The 18043-nt window shown below is 36.6% G+C and overlaps 1 protein-coding gene across 6 annotated transcripts in view; it reads right to left on the reverse strand.

Moving 5' to 3' along the window:
* GALNT13 (polypeptide N-acetylgalactosaminyltransferase 13) overlaps positions 1–18043 on the reverse strand; it is a 562369-nt gene that overhangs the window by 39010 nt on the left and 505316 nt on the right. For 5 of the 6 annotated variants that reach the window (XM_067741899.1, XM_067741902.1, XM_067741898.1 and 2 more), the window contains one exon: positions 7877–7975. The exons of the other annotated variant lie outside the window; for it this stretch is intronic. In XM_067741899.1, coding sequence (XP_067598000.1) covers positions 7877–7975 — 99 coding nt within the window. The remainder of the gene's footprint in view (positions 1–7876; positions 7976–18043) is intronic. 6 annotated transcript variants of the gene reach the window in all.

Below are 18043 nucleotides of genomic sequence, written 5' to 3' on the forward strand. Positions count from 1 at the left end.
GCATGTTAAATGTATATCATAGTACCTCTTCCTATTTTAGCTATTTGTCCTATTAAATTGGTGAAACATTAAAGAGGACAATTTGTCACTATATATTAAAAACCTTGAAATGTTGCATAACCTTTGATCTAGCAAACTTACTTGTAGACATTCTTCTAAAGAAGTAAATATGGATGGAAGCTCACCAGATTTTAGCTACAAGGGTATTGATGAGCCTGGGGTATAACAATAAAAAGTCATAAATAACATTGTGTGTTAAACAGTACAGGATTGATGAAATAAATTATAGTTTGTCCATTAAAATATGCCTTGTTTAGGGTAAGAAGTTGTTAGCCAATAGGTAACAGAAAAGAAGCTAAATTATTTGGGTTTTAAACAGTGAGCATGTCTTAAGTTTGTGAGTGGAGCAGTATTTGGCCAATAGTGCAATTAGAACAGTATTAGTGAACTGTAGAGATAGGAACGTGCACAGAGCATGCAGGGAATAAAGAATTATCAAACATGTCTAGAGCACAGGAACTATAACATCAAGGGAGATTAAGCTGGAAAGCCAGATGGGGATGAAATTATGAGGGGCTTTGACTATCATAACTAGGGAATTTGTACTTTATTTTTGGACAGAGAAGAATTGCTGGAGATTTTAATCTGATTTTAATTCTAATATGCCATGGAATTTCATATGCTTATGGAATTTCATATGATATATGGAAATAATGAGTTGTTTTTTTGTTTTTTTACCATACAGGTGAAAGAAGTTGTAGGCTAGGACAAAGAGAGAGGTCCTGGTTTTAAAGGGACTTAGAGGTAGGAGTCAAGGGACATTATTTTCATAGAAATAGGGGATTTGGTGGCCAATGAAATTTCAGAAGTGAAGTGTCTATGTCAGATTTTAATTTTGGATGGTTGTGTGAAAGGGAAGAAAATGAGTACAGTTTGGAAAGCTTTGATTTTGAGATGCCTGTAAAGAATCCCAATTATTAATTAGCAATAGATTCCAGAGCTCAGGAGAGAGGTTGGGGATGAAGATATAAATCTGAGTCATTAGTACTGTAGGGGACATGAAACTGCTTCCAGGAATCCACATCATCTTTTCAGAAGTATAAAGAAGACAATCCCATAACTTCTAGTAACACACTTTCTACCAGTAAATTGTTAAGTTCTTTCTTTCACTTGTAGAAATTTATGTTCAAGTTTTAATCATATTCTTATTTTCATTCTTGTGTTTTCATTTCATGTGTTTAATGATCTTCATGATATTACTTGCTAATGAAAAGAAAGCATTTCGAGAGCAGATAGGAATGGAGTATCAAATTTTGTCATTATTCTTTGAGGTAGAAGACTTTTATTAGTAAGGTTTTAAAGAGACCACCTCAAGATGATCAAGTGTTGAATTTAATAATTCTCCACTTGCTACCCTGTTTTTACAGTAATCCTGATAACAAAAACATCCATGCATTCTTTCATCTATTTACTTGACTAATTTTTATTAGGTGCCTACAGTATCCCAAGCACTGTGCCAGGTGCTAGGAATGAGGAGAGAAGAGTATGCTGGCTATTTGATTATCTAAATGTTTAAGAAAAATATTTCCAAGAACTACTGAAAAGTTTCTTTCTGATATCTCCAAAATTAAAAAAACCCAAACTGCAAAAATACCCTTGCAAGGAGAAATGGTTAAAGGTATAATTGTCTAGAAATATAAACTGCATTCTATTAGAAAGGTAACTGAGTAAAACATGCTTAAAAAATGAAACAGCATTGGGCTTCCCTGGTGGTGCAGTGGTTGAGAGTCTGCCTGCCGATGCAGGGGACATGGGTTCGTGCCCTGGTCCGGGAAGATCCCACATGCCGCGGAGCGGAAGGAACAGCATTAACATCTGTTCTGACTTTTGTGTAAAAGCAGGAGAAAGAAATTTAAATTTAAAAAAATAATACATTTATTTATTTATTTTTGGCTGCATTGGGTCTTTGTTGCTGTGTGTGGGCTTTTCTCTAGTTGTGGAGAGCTGGGGCTACTCTTTGTTGTGGTGCATGGGCTTCTCATTGCGGTGGCTTCTCTTGTTGCGGAGCATGGGCTCTAGGCACGTGGGCTTCAGTAGTTGTGGCACATGGGCTCAGTAGCTGTGGCTTGCAGGCTGTAGAGCGCAGGCTCAGTAGTTGTGGTGCATGGCCTTAGTTGCTCCGCGGCATGTGGGATCTTCCTGGACCAAGGCTCGAACCTGTGTCCCCTGCACTGGCAGGCAGAGCCTTAACCACTGTGCCACCAGGGAAGTCCGAGATTTGAATATTTTTAGGAGTTGGGGCTACTTCTAAAAATTCAAAATTAAATAACCATAAAAATAGATGCTGTTTCCATGGTAACATAAAAGAATAGCAATAAAAGAGAAGGTAGCTCTCTCAATAATTTATTCATTCTCAATAAAATCCTAAGATCTGTTCTTTTTAAAAGTAAGTCAAAATTTTAAACATGTCTCTAGTATTAATCATGCTAGAAATATTCAGTTCCATCAAAAAGATATCATAATAGGGTTTTATGTGATGTTTTATGTTTTTCATAATATATATTTGTTAGAATAACAGGAGAGGCAGTGCATTTTATTGAGCTTAACAATACCATGAAGTGTCTTGTGCTTTTATCTTGCCTCTGGCATTAGCCACTGAATAAACATCTTATTTTTTACTTTTAGAAGTAAAAACAGAGATAATTGAGAACACAAATGGAAATAATAAAGAGAATAATTAATAGCAGTAGACCAAAATGTACTATTTAGTATATGCCATGCTAGTATTAGTTGTTTCATAAATTTTTACTAATCTTTAGAGAAAAAAATTGAGGGAAAACTTTTATGCATTTTATAGATAAAATACTGAAGCTCAAAAATACTAAGTAACTTATCATAAGTTACCCAATTAATCAGATCTGAATAGTGTTATAAAATGATCTTTTATTCTCAACAGTTCAATTTCTCCATTTTTATTTGTTTAATTATGAAAGTAGTACATATATAAGGAAAAATATGGGGTAAAAAGTAAAATTTCCTATACCAGCTTAATCTTCTCTCCAGAGGTCATTTGTATTCCAAATAGATATGTATACATTTCTAATAAATTGTATAGCATTTACATATATATATTACAGATGCTATATAGAGGAAAATGTTCACGTACATTTTCCACAAATGAGATCATTCAAAATTCAAAGTAAGTTGTACTGTGCGTTATTTTTCCCTCTTTTCAATGTTTGATGACAGTACATTTAGACCTCTCAGTCATTTTGGTGGCTATGTAGTAATCTGAACTGTGGATACACCATGATTTATTTAAACATTCTCCTCTTGGTAAATATTTGTTTCCATTATTTGTGTTGTAACAAAATGGGCTTCAATAAGCATCTTCAACATTTGTAGACACGAATAAGTATTCATATAGATGAAAAATTATTGGTTTTAATTTTATCTGATTAAGTAGATAACATAGAGACATTAGAAAATATGTAGGTATGGGTTTTTTACTTACTGTTTATTTGTTCACTTTATTTATGAATCCCTGAGATTGGTGTCTGTCTATACTTTTGGTTTCTATGATAATAACAGCATTTTTGGCAATGTCTACATAGTACTAAGGTATAAATACATTATTCTGACCATGAATTCTTTCATTTATTTACTTGACTAGTATTTATTAAGTGCCTATCATATTCTAAGTGCCACATGCTGGGGAGGAAGAGAGGAGTTAAGACATAGCCCCAGCCAATAGGAAGTTTACAGTAGAGTAGGATAGTTTATTTCTGGTTATTATTCATGTAAATGAATAATGTAATTTTAAACATTTATGATCTAGGTGTTCCATGTCATTTAGACAAATTTAAGTATATGACTGGTTATCCTTTTTAACAGTAACCTTGGCACCTTAATGATTCCATGAGGATAATTCACCTGAAGGATCTTCCTCCCTCATTTTCATCTGTATTAGAATCAGAGTGATTTCATAAATAGTGTTTCCCTTTTTGAATTCTGCAGGTAATCACTGTGCAGGTGATGAGCTGGATTTTTTCATAAGCTGTTGAAACACATTATGGGGGACACTTCTAAATGTCCACCCAATACCCATGGTAAATAAACTGTGAGGAGAAGCTGTGATGAGTGTGAGGTGAAGTATTTAGTGTTTTTGTGCCATGAGGTGTCCAAGTAACACATTTCTGGCCAAAGAGACATACATGGAGATGTGTTGAGCCTTTAGGAAGGCATTTGCTTTTGCCTAATAAAAGGACAGACATGGCTATTTCAACTCTTCTCTACCCCCACTTCTTCCTGCTTTGAATGTGGACATGATGTCTCGAGTTTCAGCAGCCCTCCTGTGATCAGCTGATGATAAAAGTTAACTTTAAGAAGAATGGAAAGATAGAAAGCTTCTGCTTTCTTGGTGGACTTATTGAGGACTGGAACAAATTATCAACAATTGACTACTTTCAGATTTCTTATTATGTGAAAAAATTAAACCCCTATATATTTAGTCCTCTGACAGCTTTTGCCATAGGACTGCATTGGGTTTTGGTAGTAGAAGCCTCTCACACTCGTCAATCAGTATAGTAAGCTGGACCATTTTTGAATGCTGTCATTGTTCTGCCTATGTGGTTGTTTCCATCGTCTTCTTTCATATGGTCATTTTCCCATGCTGCAATTTAGAAAGTTTGACTCAAATATTTTCTTGGTTAAATTCAAACTGTGTAGCACTAAGTAACATTTTAATAATTAAGTTTTTTTATTTGTTTGCTTGGTTTTAGGGAGAAACTTCATTTTAGTGTTCTCCATTGAATCATATAAAAGTCTGATTTGAAGTACGGTGCCAAAATTCAACAGGGCCATTACCTTCTGGCTTTTTCTCTATGGATCCTTTTTTTTTCCTTTAAATTTTATATTAGAGTATAGTTGAGTTACAACGTTGTGTTAGTTTCAGGTGTACAGCAAAGTGATTCATTTATACACATACATACATCCATTCTTTTTCAGATTCATTTCCCATATAGGTTATTACAGAATATTGAGTAGAGTACCCTGTGCTATACAGTAGGTCCTTGTTGATTATCTATTTTATATATAGTAGTGTGTATATGTTAATCCAAAACTCCTAATTTATTCCTCTGTCCCACATTCCCCATTTGGTAACCATAAGTTTGTTTTCGAAGTCTGTGAGACTGTTTTTGTTTTGTAAGTAAGTTCATTTGTGTCATTTTTTAGATTCCTCACATAAGCGATATCATATGATATTTGTCTTTCTCTGTCTGACTTACTTCGCTTAGTATGATACTCTCTAGGTCCATCCATGTTGCTGCAAATGGCATTATTTCATTTTTTTTTATGGCTGAGTAACATTCCATTGTATATATGTACCACATCTTCTTTTTCCATTCCTCTGTCCATGAACATTCAGGTTGCTTCCATGTTTGGCTATTGTAAATAGTGCTGCAGTGAACATTGGGGTGCATGTATCTTTTCGAATTATGGTTTTCTGTGGATATATGCCCAGAAGTGAGATTGCTGGACATATGGTAGTTCTATTTTTAGTTTTTAAAGAAACCTCCATACTGTTCTCCATAGTGGTTGTACCAATTTACATCCCCACCAACAGTGTAGGAGAGTTCCCTTTTCTCCACACCCTCTCCAGCATTTATTGCTTGTAGACTTTTTGATGATGGCCATTCTGACCAGTGTGAGGTGAAACCTCACTGTAGTTTCGATTTGCATTTCTCTAATAATTAGTGATGTTGAGCATCTTCCAAAGCTCTGTTGAATAAAAGTGGCAAGAGTGGACATCCTTTTCTTGTTCCTGATCTTAGGGGAAATGCTTTCAGCTTTTCACAGTTGAGAATAACGTTAGCTGTCGGTTTGTCATATATGACCTTTATTATGTTGAGGTAGGTTTCCTCTGTGCTGAGTTTCTGGAGAGTTTTTATCATAAATGGGTGTTGAATTTTGTCAGAAGCTTTTTCTGCATCTATCGAGATGATCATGTGGTTTTAATTCTTTAGTTTGTTGATGTGGTGTATCACATTGATTTGTGGATATTGAAGAATCCTTGCATCTGCTTCTGGGTCTCGCAGCGGTAGTGGCATCCCGCACACTACCGGGGCAGCAGGGGCAGTGATTGGCGACTGCTCGCTGCTCATGCGTGCTCCCCAGATGGCAGGGGCAGTGAGCAGTGCCCACTCCTGGGTCTCCCAAAAGCAGCGGCAGTCTGCGCACTCCCGGGACAGCATGGGCAGCGATTGGCACCTACTCCTAGTGGCAGTGGTGGCTCACGCCCACTACTGGAGCTCATGTAGGTCGTGTCCTATTGCCTAAGAGTGCGTGCAGGGAAAGAAGCTCCAGTGGTGGTCCTACCCCCCTCCTTGCACGTTTCCCCAACAATGGCACCTTGTCTCTCTGGTGTGTCCAAGCTTCTTCTGAGCACACCCTTGGTTGCCACACTCCAGCCTCTTCGGGCTGTCTCTGTACAGCCAATCCCAGCCAATCCTCTACCTAGATCTGACCTCTGAAGCCTGAGCTTCAGCACCCAGCCCCTGCCTGTAGTGGTGGAAAAGCGTCTCAGGCTGGGGAGCACAGGGCGGAGGTGACCATCTGTGCAGGTCACCCTCCGTCTTGCCTTCCTCAAACTGGTTGCTGCACTCTCCTCCGAGGCTCTGAAGCTTCTCCTCCATCCTGGCTGATCTCCTCACCGTAGAGGGGACTTTCCGGGGTGCAGGAACATTTCCTGCTTCGTAGTTCCCTCCCTGGGGTGCAGTTCCCATCCCAGTTCCTTTCTTTATTTTTTTCCCTTTTTCCTTTTGTCCTATCCAGTTATGGGGAGGTTTTCTTGCCCTTTCAGAAATCTGAGTTCTTTTGCCAGTGTTCAGTAGATGTTCTATGCAAATCGTTCCACTTATAGATGTATTTTTGATGTATTGGTGGGAGTAGGTGAGTTCCACGTCCTAGTCCTCTGCCATCTTGATCCCTAAGATCTCTCTATGAATTCTTGATACATTCACCTGCCTTACAGATACAACCATCATGTTGTGCTGATCAGAATAATTTTTGCTTCCTCAGTTCACTCTAAAGCATTAAACAGCTCACTCCTGTGCTTCATCTTGACCCTTTTAGACAACTTGTGTACAGAGGATTAGTTATCTCTAACTGTGCTTTGTTATAAGTTCCCACGAACTCCAAATTTGGCCTCTGAAAGTAGCCATGGCGGCAAGACTCACAGCCAAGTAGCCTCCACGTGGCCCACCTTGCCATGCCACTTTCCAGTGCTTACAGAGAGCACAAGAATCCTTGTTATAGTATAAGTTTCTGATAATTAATTGGACTGTCACACAGAAAGAGGTGTCCTAGAATTTCAGTCAAGTATAAATCTTGTTTAAAGACTACATTTTTACCTGGTCCAAAGGGCGTCTTCAGATAGCCAAAGCAAAGTTGTAACAGATGTGCTTATCTATGTATGCACTTTAAAATTTTATTAAACCACCAAAAGTCACAGAAAATATGACATATGTAAACATTTGAAAAAGAAATTTAGGATAATCACCATCGGGAAAACATCATAGTTATTGAGTGATTATATGATTCAGTTAACAACAATAAAATGTAGCCCTCGTTTTCTCATACATGGTAATATGAGTCTCAAACATCTGGCCTCATTCACCATACGCTCATTGAAGGTGTTGCTCTTTTTATTAAATTCTTCAGTGCTTTCTTACAATACTTGGGATGATAACATAGGCAAATTAATTCTTGATTAGAATGCCCATTAATTTACTAAACTAAGCCGTAGTCTACTTGAATAGTTTATACAACATTTTTCCCCCCAAATATGAAGCTGATAAAAAAAGGGAGAGTTTACCTGATTTCCTCCCATACCATGACAGTTGAATATACCCACTTTTTCATTTTCCTTGCGGCCCATGTTGTCTAAACATTGATTTGTTTCAACATTTCTTATCTAAAGGAAACACACAAAAATGTAAGTCAGAAGGTCTTTCTGATATTTTCAAATTGCAAATTGGTAACAAAATGAGTTTGTAAGGAAATTTCTCCAAGGAGAACACATTGCTTTAAATTTTTATTTTTCTATGTCCATTCTGAGATCTGTGTAAGATTCTAAACTCTAATTCAAGTAAACTTGAATAGCATGAGCATTGTCATTAGCATCCAATCAAGAGGCACTCTTTGTTTATAGCATAGTATCAGAAAAGAAGAAAACCTCTACATATTATAAATTAGGAATTCTTCCCAAAATCCTTTTAAAATTAGGACAGTTTCCAAATTCCACTCAGATAACTATAGTGTATTCGTGATGTCCTATAGAGAAAGGAATAGAAACAAATTGGTCAAATATTCAAATTTATGTATTTTTAGTTGCTTCATTACTAGATGCTCCATTCTGTACATTTATAAAGATTAATTACACTGTTTATTTCTTTAACTAAAATATACACAGCTTTTTTCATTCCCAGTGCCAAACTTAGTGGAAAGCAGCTGACCCTAAGAAAGACTATTACAAGGCTAAATGGTGATTTCACATGAAAATTCTTCAAAACCAAGATTAAATTGCCAACTGTAAACATAAGATTCATGGTTTACACTCAGACACTGCATTAGTCCCATAGTTAACATAACATTAATACATATTTGCGCCAGATGCAATTACAAAAGCCATTTATTGAGTTTAAAGATGCCCAGATTACTAAATCAAGCACAAGTGAATGTAAAAAAGAAGAAAAACCTTTCTAGTAGATGCAGTGTTTTAGAATTTTTTCGTTAGTCTTACCTCCAAGTAGTATGTTTTGTACTTGTCCACTCTGCTTCTGAAAAATTCTTACCTCTGACTCTTATTTGGACACATATTACTGTTCACTCACATTACTTGGATATATTTATTTATAATAGTTATCTATGCTTTAGGTACATGTTTTTCCCTACTGGCAAATAGGTACATGTTTCTCCCTACTGGCAAATGAATATGATTAGAAACTTCTATAGAGGCTGGAGTAGGTTTATACAATTCAACTTTTTTGTATGGTACAGAACCCTATGGTCAGGTAATGGTTCCCAGAGTTAGGAAAAGTACTGTCATTTGCAGTAAACCCCAATCAGCAATTGAAATTAGTGGGGAGTAGAATTCACACTTGGTAAGGGGTTGGGCAGAACTGAGCAGTGTGGTCAAGCCCTGTTCCAATGATTAGAGGGAGGCAAGAGTGGAAACAGAGAAACAAATAAGGAGACTATTGAGTCATGCCAGCAAGAGATGATGGTTACTTCGAATAATAGGATAACAGTGGAGGTGGGGAGGTCAAATTTAGGATGTTTTTAAGGTAGAGCCAGTAGGACTTGCAATTGAATTGGAAATGAGCTAGGAGAGAAAAAAAAGGCATCAAGAAGCATTACAAGGTTTTGGCCTGAGCAAATAGGTAGATGATGTTTCCATTTACTGGGAACAACATTCTGAGTTCTTAACATTGATAACTGTATCTGTGGTCTTTATGCTTGAAAATCCATTTTGTGGATCTGAAATCCTTGGCTTACAATATATTTCCTTGAGTATCTTTAAAATGTTACTCTATTCACTTCCAGCATAAATAGTTGCTTTTGAAAAGTCTGATGATAGTCTGATTTTCTTTCCCTTATTCTTACAAATGTCTGTTTGCCTGAATGCCAAACTAAGTCCAATAGGTTTACCACAACATATCTTAAAATTCATTCTGTATCATTTGCCCAGGTATATGGTGTTCTGTTTCAATATATAGTTTCAAATTTATTTTCAAGGGTAAATGTTGAACAATATTGTATTATATATAATTGAATTATATATAATTCAATAAATATTGAGTTATAATTTTTAGTGTTTATTTTGTTTCATTGCTTTTTCTCATTAGGAAATTCTATTATTTTGGACCTTCTTGCTTCTCTATATGTCATTTCTATTCAATAGTTTTGTCTTTTATTTCTTTTTTATTTTTAAAAGTTTCCTCCTTTCTCCCCTCTAAAACTCTATGGCATTTTCTCCTGGGATTATTGACTCATCTATTCTTTAAGTTTATCCTTCATTTCTGAAATGATTCATTCTTTAATTTCTAGTTCTTTTCTGCATTTCAGGCCCTCATTTCAGAGGTTTTTCTAAATTTGATTTATATTTTTCTTTTACTTATTTTATCATTATAAAATTTCTCTTGACTTGTTTTGAAATATTAGTTTACAATTTTCCTCTGTCTTATAAGTGTAAAGTTTTGGTGTGCTTTCATTTTTTGTAGAGCTATCATTTTACTCTTTATTATCTTTATTCTTATGGTAGTGATCCTTTTCTATTCTTTCCTTTCCTTTTTTTTTTCCTTTCAGGAAACAAATTCTCTGGATCTTTTAAGAGGGAGAATTTGATTAGGAAGTAATTTTTCCTCCTTCCTCCCTCCCTCCCTTTCTCTTTCTCTCTTTGTCTCTTTCTTTCTTTCCCTTTTTCTGTCTCTCCCTCCCTTCCTTCCTGATGGGGGGAATCACTTGACATCTTTAAACTATTCTGGTGCTTGGTATCTATGCCCAGATGATTCTCATTTAATTGGTATAGGGTGTAACCTGTCCATCAGGTGTTGTAAAGTCTCCCCAGGTGATTAAAATGTGCAAAGTTTGGCAAACACCATTCTGGAGGAAGGTATGGCATGTCTTGATATTGAATGGTGACATTACAGTTACTTTTCCTTTTTTGAGCAACTTCTTTTTCAGTGGTTTCCACCTGGGCTTCCCTGTAGACTCACCTGGAAAGCTTTTAGAATGTACTTCTACTTTGCTTCACCTTCATAGATTCTGATTCAGATGGTCTAGAGTAGGACCAGAATACAGTTAAAAGCTCCCCAGATAATTCAGATGTGTAATCAGGGCTGAAACTCCCCTTATCAGGAAAACACAACAGAATAGTTGGTAACTAGAAGCCTGTTAATTTTGTGAATCATTTTGAAAACTCAGTGCTGGTGGAAAGGTTAGGAGGTTTTCATAGCAAAGCTGATTTCCCAGCTACCCGTTGGGTATGTTTAAGAATAAATGTTTCCAGCTGTACCTACAGGAAATGTTTACACTGGAGACCATTTCTAACTTCACAAATCTAGATCTGTTCCTGTATTTTTTTGAAGAGTTGAAAAAAATTGCCTTCTGTTTTTTGAAGTCTCTTGGTTCTGTTCAACTCTGCCATTTTTATTTTTAAAAAATGTTTACTGAAATATAGTTTATTTACAATGTTGTGTTAGTTTCAGGTGTACAGCAAAGTGATCCAGTTATATATATATATAATATTATATATATATTATATATATATTTTATATGTATTATTTTTCAGATTCTTTCCCATATAAGTTATTACAGAGCATTGAGTAGAGTTCCCTGTGCAGTACAGTAGGTCCTTGTTGATTATCTATTTTATATATAGTAGTGTGTATATGTTAATCACAAACTCATAATTTATCCTTCCCCCCACATTTCCACTTTGGTAACCATAAGTTTGTTTTCGAAGTCTGTGAGACTGTTTCTATTTTGTAAATAAGTTCATTTGTATCATTTTTTTAGGATCCACATATAAGTGATATCATATGACATTTGTCTTTCTCTGTCTGACTTAGTATGGTAATCTCTAGGTCCGTTCATGTTGCTGCAAATGGCATTATTTCATTCTTTTTTATGGCTGAGTAATATTCCACTGCATATATACCACATCTTTTTTTATTCATTCCTCTGTTGATGGACATTCAGGTTGCTTCCATGTCTTAGCTATTGTAAATAGTGCTGCAATTAGCATGTTTGTTTTTGAATTATGGTTTTCTCCATATATGTGTCCAGGAGTGGGATGGCTGGACATATGGTAGTTCTTTTTAGTTTTTAAAGAAACCTTCATACTGTTCTCCATAGTGGTTATACCAATTAACATCCCCACTAACAGTGTAGGAGAGTTCCCTTTGTCTCTACACCCTCTCCAGCATTTATTGCTTGTAGACTTTTTTATGATGTACATTCTGACCAGTGTGAGGTGAAACCTCACTGTAGTTTTGATTTGCATTTCTCTCATAATTAGTGACATTGAGCATCTTTTCATGTCCTTATTGGCTATCTGTATGTCTTCTTTGGAGTAATGTCTATTTAGAGCTTCTGCCCATTTTTTGATTGGGTTGTTTGTTTGAGATTGAGCTGCATGAGCTTTTTGTATATTTTAGAGACTAATCCCTCTCCATTGCATTGTTTGCAAATATTTTCTTCCATTCTGTGGGTTGTCGTTTTGTTTTGTTTATGGTTTCCTTGCTGTGCAAAACTTTTAAGTTTAATTAGGTCCCATTTGTTTGTTTGTTTATTTTTTTCATTACTCTAGAAGGTGGATCAAAAAAGATATTGCTACAGTTTTATGTCAGAGTGTTCTACCTATGTTTTCCTCTAAGAGTTTTATTGTATCTGGTCTTACATTTAGATATTTAAACCACTTTGAGTTTATTTTTGTGTATGGTGTTAGGGAATGTTTCATTCGTTTACATGTAATTGGCCAGTTTTCCCAGCACCATTTGTTGGAGAGACTCTTTTCTTCATTGTATATTCTTCCTTTGTCATAGATTAATTGACCATACATGGGTGGGTTTATTTCTGGGCTTTCTATCTTGTTCCATTTATCTATATTTCTGTGTTTATGCCAGTACCACACTTTTGATGACTATAGCTTTGTAGTATAGTCTGAAGTCAGGGAGTCTGATTCCTCCAGCTGCATTTTTCTCTCTCAGAATTGCTTTGGCTATTCGGGGTCTTTTGTGTTAACATACAAATTAAAAAAATTTAAGTTCTAGTTCTATGAAAAATGCCATTGGTAATTTGATAGGAATTCACTTAATCTGTAAATTGCCTTGGGTAGTGTAGTTATTTTGACAATATTGATTCTTCCAATCCAAAAACGTGTTATATCTTTACATCCCTTGGTGTCATCTTTGATTTCTTTCGTCAGCATCTTATACTTTTCCAAGTACAGGTCTTTTGTCTCCTAGGTAGGTTTGTTCCTGGGTATTTTTTTCTTTTTGATGCAATGGTAAATGGGATCTTTCCTTAATTTATCTTTCTGATCTTTCGTTGTTAGTATATAGGAATGCAAGAGATTTCTGTGTATTCATTTTGTATCCTGCAACTTTACCGAATTTATTGATGAGCTCTAGTAGTTTATTGGTAGCTCTTTAGGATTTTCTATGTATAGTATCATGTCATCTGCAAACAGTAATAGTTTTGCTTCTTCTTTTCCAATTTGGATTCCTTTTATTTCTTTTTCTTCTCTGATTAACATGGTTAGGACTTCTAAAACTGTGTTGAATAAAAGTGGTGAGACCATACATCCATGTTTTGTTCCTGATCCTAGAGGAAATGCTTTCAGCTTTTCAGTTGAGAATGATGATAGCTATGGGTTTGTCATATATGGCCTGTGTACCCTCTATGCTTGCTTCTGGAGAGTTTTTTTAATCATAAATGGGTGTTGAATTGTGTCAAAAGCTTTTTCTGCATCTATTGAGATGATCATATGGTTTTTATTCTTCAGTTTATTAATATGGTGTATCACATTGATTGATTTGTGTATATTGAAGAATCCTTGCATACCTGGGATAAATCCCACTTGAACATGGTGTATGATCCTTTTAATGTATTGTTGGATTAGGTTTGCTAGTATTTTGTTGTGGATTTTTTGCATCTACGTTCATCAGTGATACTAGCCTATAATTTTCTTTTTTTGTGATTGTCTGGTTTTGGTATCAGGGTGATGGTGGCCTCAAAGAATGAGTTTGGGAGTGTTCCTTCCTCTGCAGTTTTTTTGGAATAGTTTCAGAAGGATAGATGTTAGCTTTTCTTTAAATGTTTGATAGAATTTGCCTGTGAAGCCATCTGGTCTTGGACTTTGTTTTTTGGGAGTTTTTTCATCACAGCTTCAGTTTCAGTACTTGTGATTGGTCTGTTCATATTTTCTATTTCTTCCTGGTTCAGTCTTGTAAGGTTTCACCTTTCTAAGTGTTTTTCCATTTCTTCTATGTTGTTCATTTTATTGGCCTGTAGCTGCTTGTAGTAGTCTATTATGATCCTGTGTATTTCTGTGGTGTCTGTTGTAATTTCTCCTTTTCCATTTCTAATTTTTGCTGATTTGGCCCTCTCTCTCATTTTATTTTATTTTTTTCTTGATGAGTCTGGCTAAAAGTTTATCAATTTTATCTTTTCAAAGAACCAGCTTTTAGTTTCACTGATCTTCGCTATTATTTTCTTCATCTCAGTTTCACTTATTTCTGCTCTGATTTTTCTGACTTCTTTCCTTCTACTAAGTTTGGGTTTTGTTCGCTCTTCTTTCTAGTTGCTTTATGTGTAAGGTTAGGTTGTTTATTTGCAGTTTTTCATGTTTCCTGAGGTAAGAATCCACTGCTATAAACTTCCCTCTTAGAACTGCATTTGCTGCATCCCATAGGTTTTGGATCATCGTCTTTTCATTGTCATTTGTCTCTAGGTACTTTTTGATTTCTTCAGCAATCCATTGGTTGCTTAGCAGCATATTATTTAGCCTCACATGTTTGTGTTTTTTACAGTTTTTTTCTTGTGTTCAGTTTTTAATCTCATAGTGCTGTGGTTGGAAAAGATGCTTTATATGATTTCAATTTTCTTTAATTTACCAGGGTTTTCTTTGTTGCCCAGCATGTTCTCTAACCTGGAGAATGTTCTGTGTGCAGTTGAGAAGAACTGTGTTCTGCCACTTTGGGGTGGAATGTCCTATAAATATCAAGCCCATCTGGTCTATTGTTGTGTGTGTCATTTAAAGCTTGTGTTTCCTTGTTTATTTTCTGTCTGGATGATCTGTCCATTGGTGTAAGCGGGGTGTTAAAGTCCCCCAGTATTCTTGTGTTACTGTTATGGCTGTTAGCATTTGCCTTATGTATTGAGGTGTTCCTATGTTGGGTGCATAAATATTTATAATTGTTATATCTTCTTCTTGAATTGATTCCTCAATCATTGTGTCGTATCCTTCTTTGTCTCTTCTAACAGTCTTTATTTTAAAGTCTGTTTTGTCTGATACGAGTGTTGTTGCTTCAGTTTTTTTTTTTTATTTCCATTTGCATGGAATACCTTTTTGCATCCTGTCACTTTCAGTGTGTATGTGTCCCTACCTCTGAAGTGGGTCTTTTGTAGACAGCTTATATACGGGTCTTGTTTCAGTATCCATTCAGCCAGTGTACATCTTTTGGTTGGAGCATTTAATCCGTTTACATTTAATGTAATTATCAATATGTATGTTCTTCTTGCCATTTTGTTAATTGTTTTAGATTTCTTTTGGTAGGTCTTTTTCTTCCCTTCCTCTTTTATTATCTTCTCTTGTGATTTGATGACTTTTAGTGTTGTGTTTGTATTCCTTTTTCTTCTTTGTGTGTATATCTATTATAGATTTTTGGTTTGCAGTTACATGAGGTTTTGATATAGCAGTCTATATATATATACACAAGATTGTTTTAAGTTGCTGTTCTCTTAATTTCAAATGTGTTTCCAATATCCTGCATTTGTATTCTCCTGTTCTCACGATTGCTGATTTTGATATCATTTGTGTGTGGATGGTTTCCTATGTTTACTAAATGTTTGCCTTTACCAGTGAGCTTTCCCATTCCTAATTTTCTTGTTTAGAGTTGTGGCTTTTTCTTTTTCACGTAGAGAAGTTCCTTTAGCATTTGTTGTAAAGCTGGTTTGGTGGTGCTGAATTCTCTTATTTTTTGCTTGTCTGTAAAGTTTTCGTTTTCTCTGTCAGATCTGAACGAAAGCCTTGCTGGGTAGAATATTCTTAGGTTTTTTCCTTTTATCACTTTAAATATATTTAAAGTGACACTCCCTTCTGGCCTGTAGAGTTTATGCTGAAAAATCAGCTGATAACCTTATAGGGATTCCCTTGCATGTTACTTGTTGCTTTTCCTTTGTTGCTTTTAATATTTTTTCTTTGTCTTTAATTTTTGTAAGTTTGATTAATATGTGTCTTGGCATGTTCCTCCTTGGGTTTATCCTGTATGGAACTCTGTGCTTCCTGGAGTTGAGTGAGTGTTTCCTTTTCCATGTTACGGAGGGTTTTGGCTATAATCTCTTCAAATATATTGTCAGGCCCTTTCTATGTCTCTTCTCATCCTGGGACCCCTATAATGCAAATGTTGGTGTGTTTAATGTTGTCCCAGAGGTGTCTGAGACTGTCCTCTTTTCTTTTCATTCTTTTCTCTTTGTTTTGTTCTACAGCAGTGATTTCCACCATTTCTATCTTCCAGGTCACTTATCAGTTATTATGCCTCAGTTATTCTGCTACTGATTTCTTTCTAGTGTATTTTTCATTTCAGTTATTGTATTGTTCAACTCTGTTCTTTATCTCTTCGTTAAACTGTTTTTGTATCTTCTCGGTTTGTGCCTCCATTCTTTTTCCAAGATCTTGGATCATCTTTACCATCGTTACTCTGAATTATTTTTCAGGGAGATTGCCTATCTCCACTTCAGTTAGTTGTTCTTCCAGGGTTTTATCTTTTCCATTTGTCTGGTGCATATTCCTTTTCCATCTCATTGTGTCTGACTTTCTCTGTTTCCAGTCTCAGTTCCACAGGCTGCAGGATTGTCCTCTTGCTTCTAGTATCTGTTCCCTGGTGGGTGATGCTGGTCTAAGAGGCTTGTGCAGCCTTCCTGGTAGGAGGGACTGGTGCCTGCCTATAGGTGGGTGGAGCTGGGTCTTGTCCCTCTGGTGGGCAGGCCATGTCAAGGAGTGTGTTTAATGGACAGCTGTGGGTTCAGGAAGGTTTTAGGCAGCATGTCTGCTGATGGGTGGAGCTGTGTTCCCACCCTGTTGGTTATTTGGCCTGAGGCATCTCAGCACTGAAGCCCTCAGGCTGTTGGGTGGGGCCAGGACTTGGTGACAAAATGGCAGCCTCCTGGAGAGTTCACGCCAATGAGTACTCCCCTGTACTTCTGCCACCAGTGTTCTCTTTTCCACAGTGAGCCATAGCTACCCCCCTGCTCTCCAGGAGACCAAGACTAGCAGGTAGGTCTGGCCCAGGCTCCTATGGAGTCCCTGCTTTTTCCATGGGTCCTGGTGTATACCCTCCAAGGGTGGAGTTTCTCTTTCCCCCAGTCCTGTGGAGTTTCTGCGATCAAGCCCCACTGGATTTCAAAGCCAAATGCTCTGGGGGGCTCCTCCTCCCAATGTTAGACCCCCAGACTGGGGAGCCTGATGTGGGGTTCAGAACTCTCACTCCTGTGGGATAACCTCTATGATGTAATTATTTTCCAGTTTGTGGGTCACCCACTCAGTGGGTATGGGATTTGATTATTTTGCACATGGGCCCCCTTCTACTGTCTCCTTGTGGCTTCTTTGTCTTTTAGATGTATCTTTTTTGGTACATTCCAGTCTTTTTTCAAGTCCAGTGGTTGTTTAGCAGTTATTTGTGATTTTGGTGTTTTTGTGAGAGGAGGCAAGCTCAAGTCCTTCTACTCTGCTATCTTGTCTCTACCACCACCCCCCTGCCCTCTCCCATTTTTATCTGGACTTTGTCACTGTTGTCCCTACCTCCATAAGCTGGGCTTTATTCCCTGAAGTTTCTCCTGAAAAAGAGCTTCAGTTATTGAGTTGTAAGAATTCACAGGCTGCAGAGTTTTCAGACTGTTCAGACAATTAGAGAGGGGACTTTTCACTGACTTGCACATTGGATTTTATGAAAAAACTTCTCCCAGTTTCAACTACTATTTTTAAATTGGCATAAAACAATTTCTCATGAGTATCTATTGGCAACTCAGGTGTTATCCTGGTCTCATTTCCATCAGGCACCCCATTGCTTCCCTTTTTTCCTACTGCAATGATTGTATTATCATATGGTCATGAATTTTACCGGTCATATTTTGGGATTGGTGAGAATACCTTGTCACCTAATTTTATTGTTAAAGTTGTCCATCAGTTTTTGGTTTTGCTAACCTGGATGCTCTCTCTGCCTCAATGGAGGAATTCAAAGAGTTTCAAACAGTATGT

This window comes from Pseudorca crassidens, chromosome 6 (genome assembly GCF_039906515.1).
Source record: "Pseudorca crassidens isolate mPseCra1 chromosome 6, mPseCra1.hap1, whole genome shotgun sequence".
In the NCBI taxonomy this organism is placed as follows: domain Eukaryota; kingdom Metazoa; phylum Chordata; class Mammalia; order Artiodactyla; family Delphinidae; genus Pseudorca; species Pseudorca crassidens.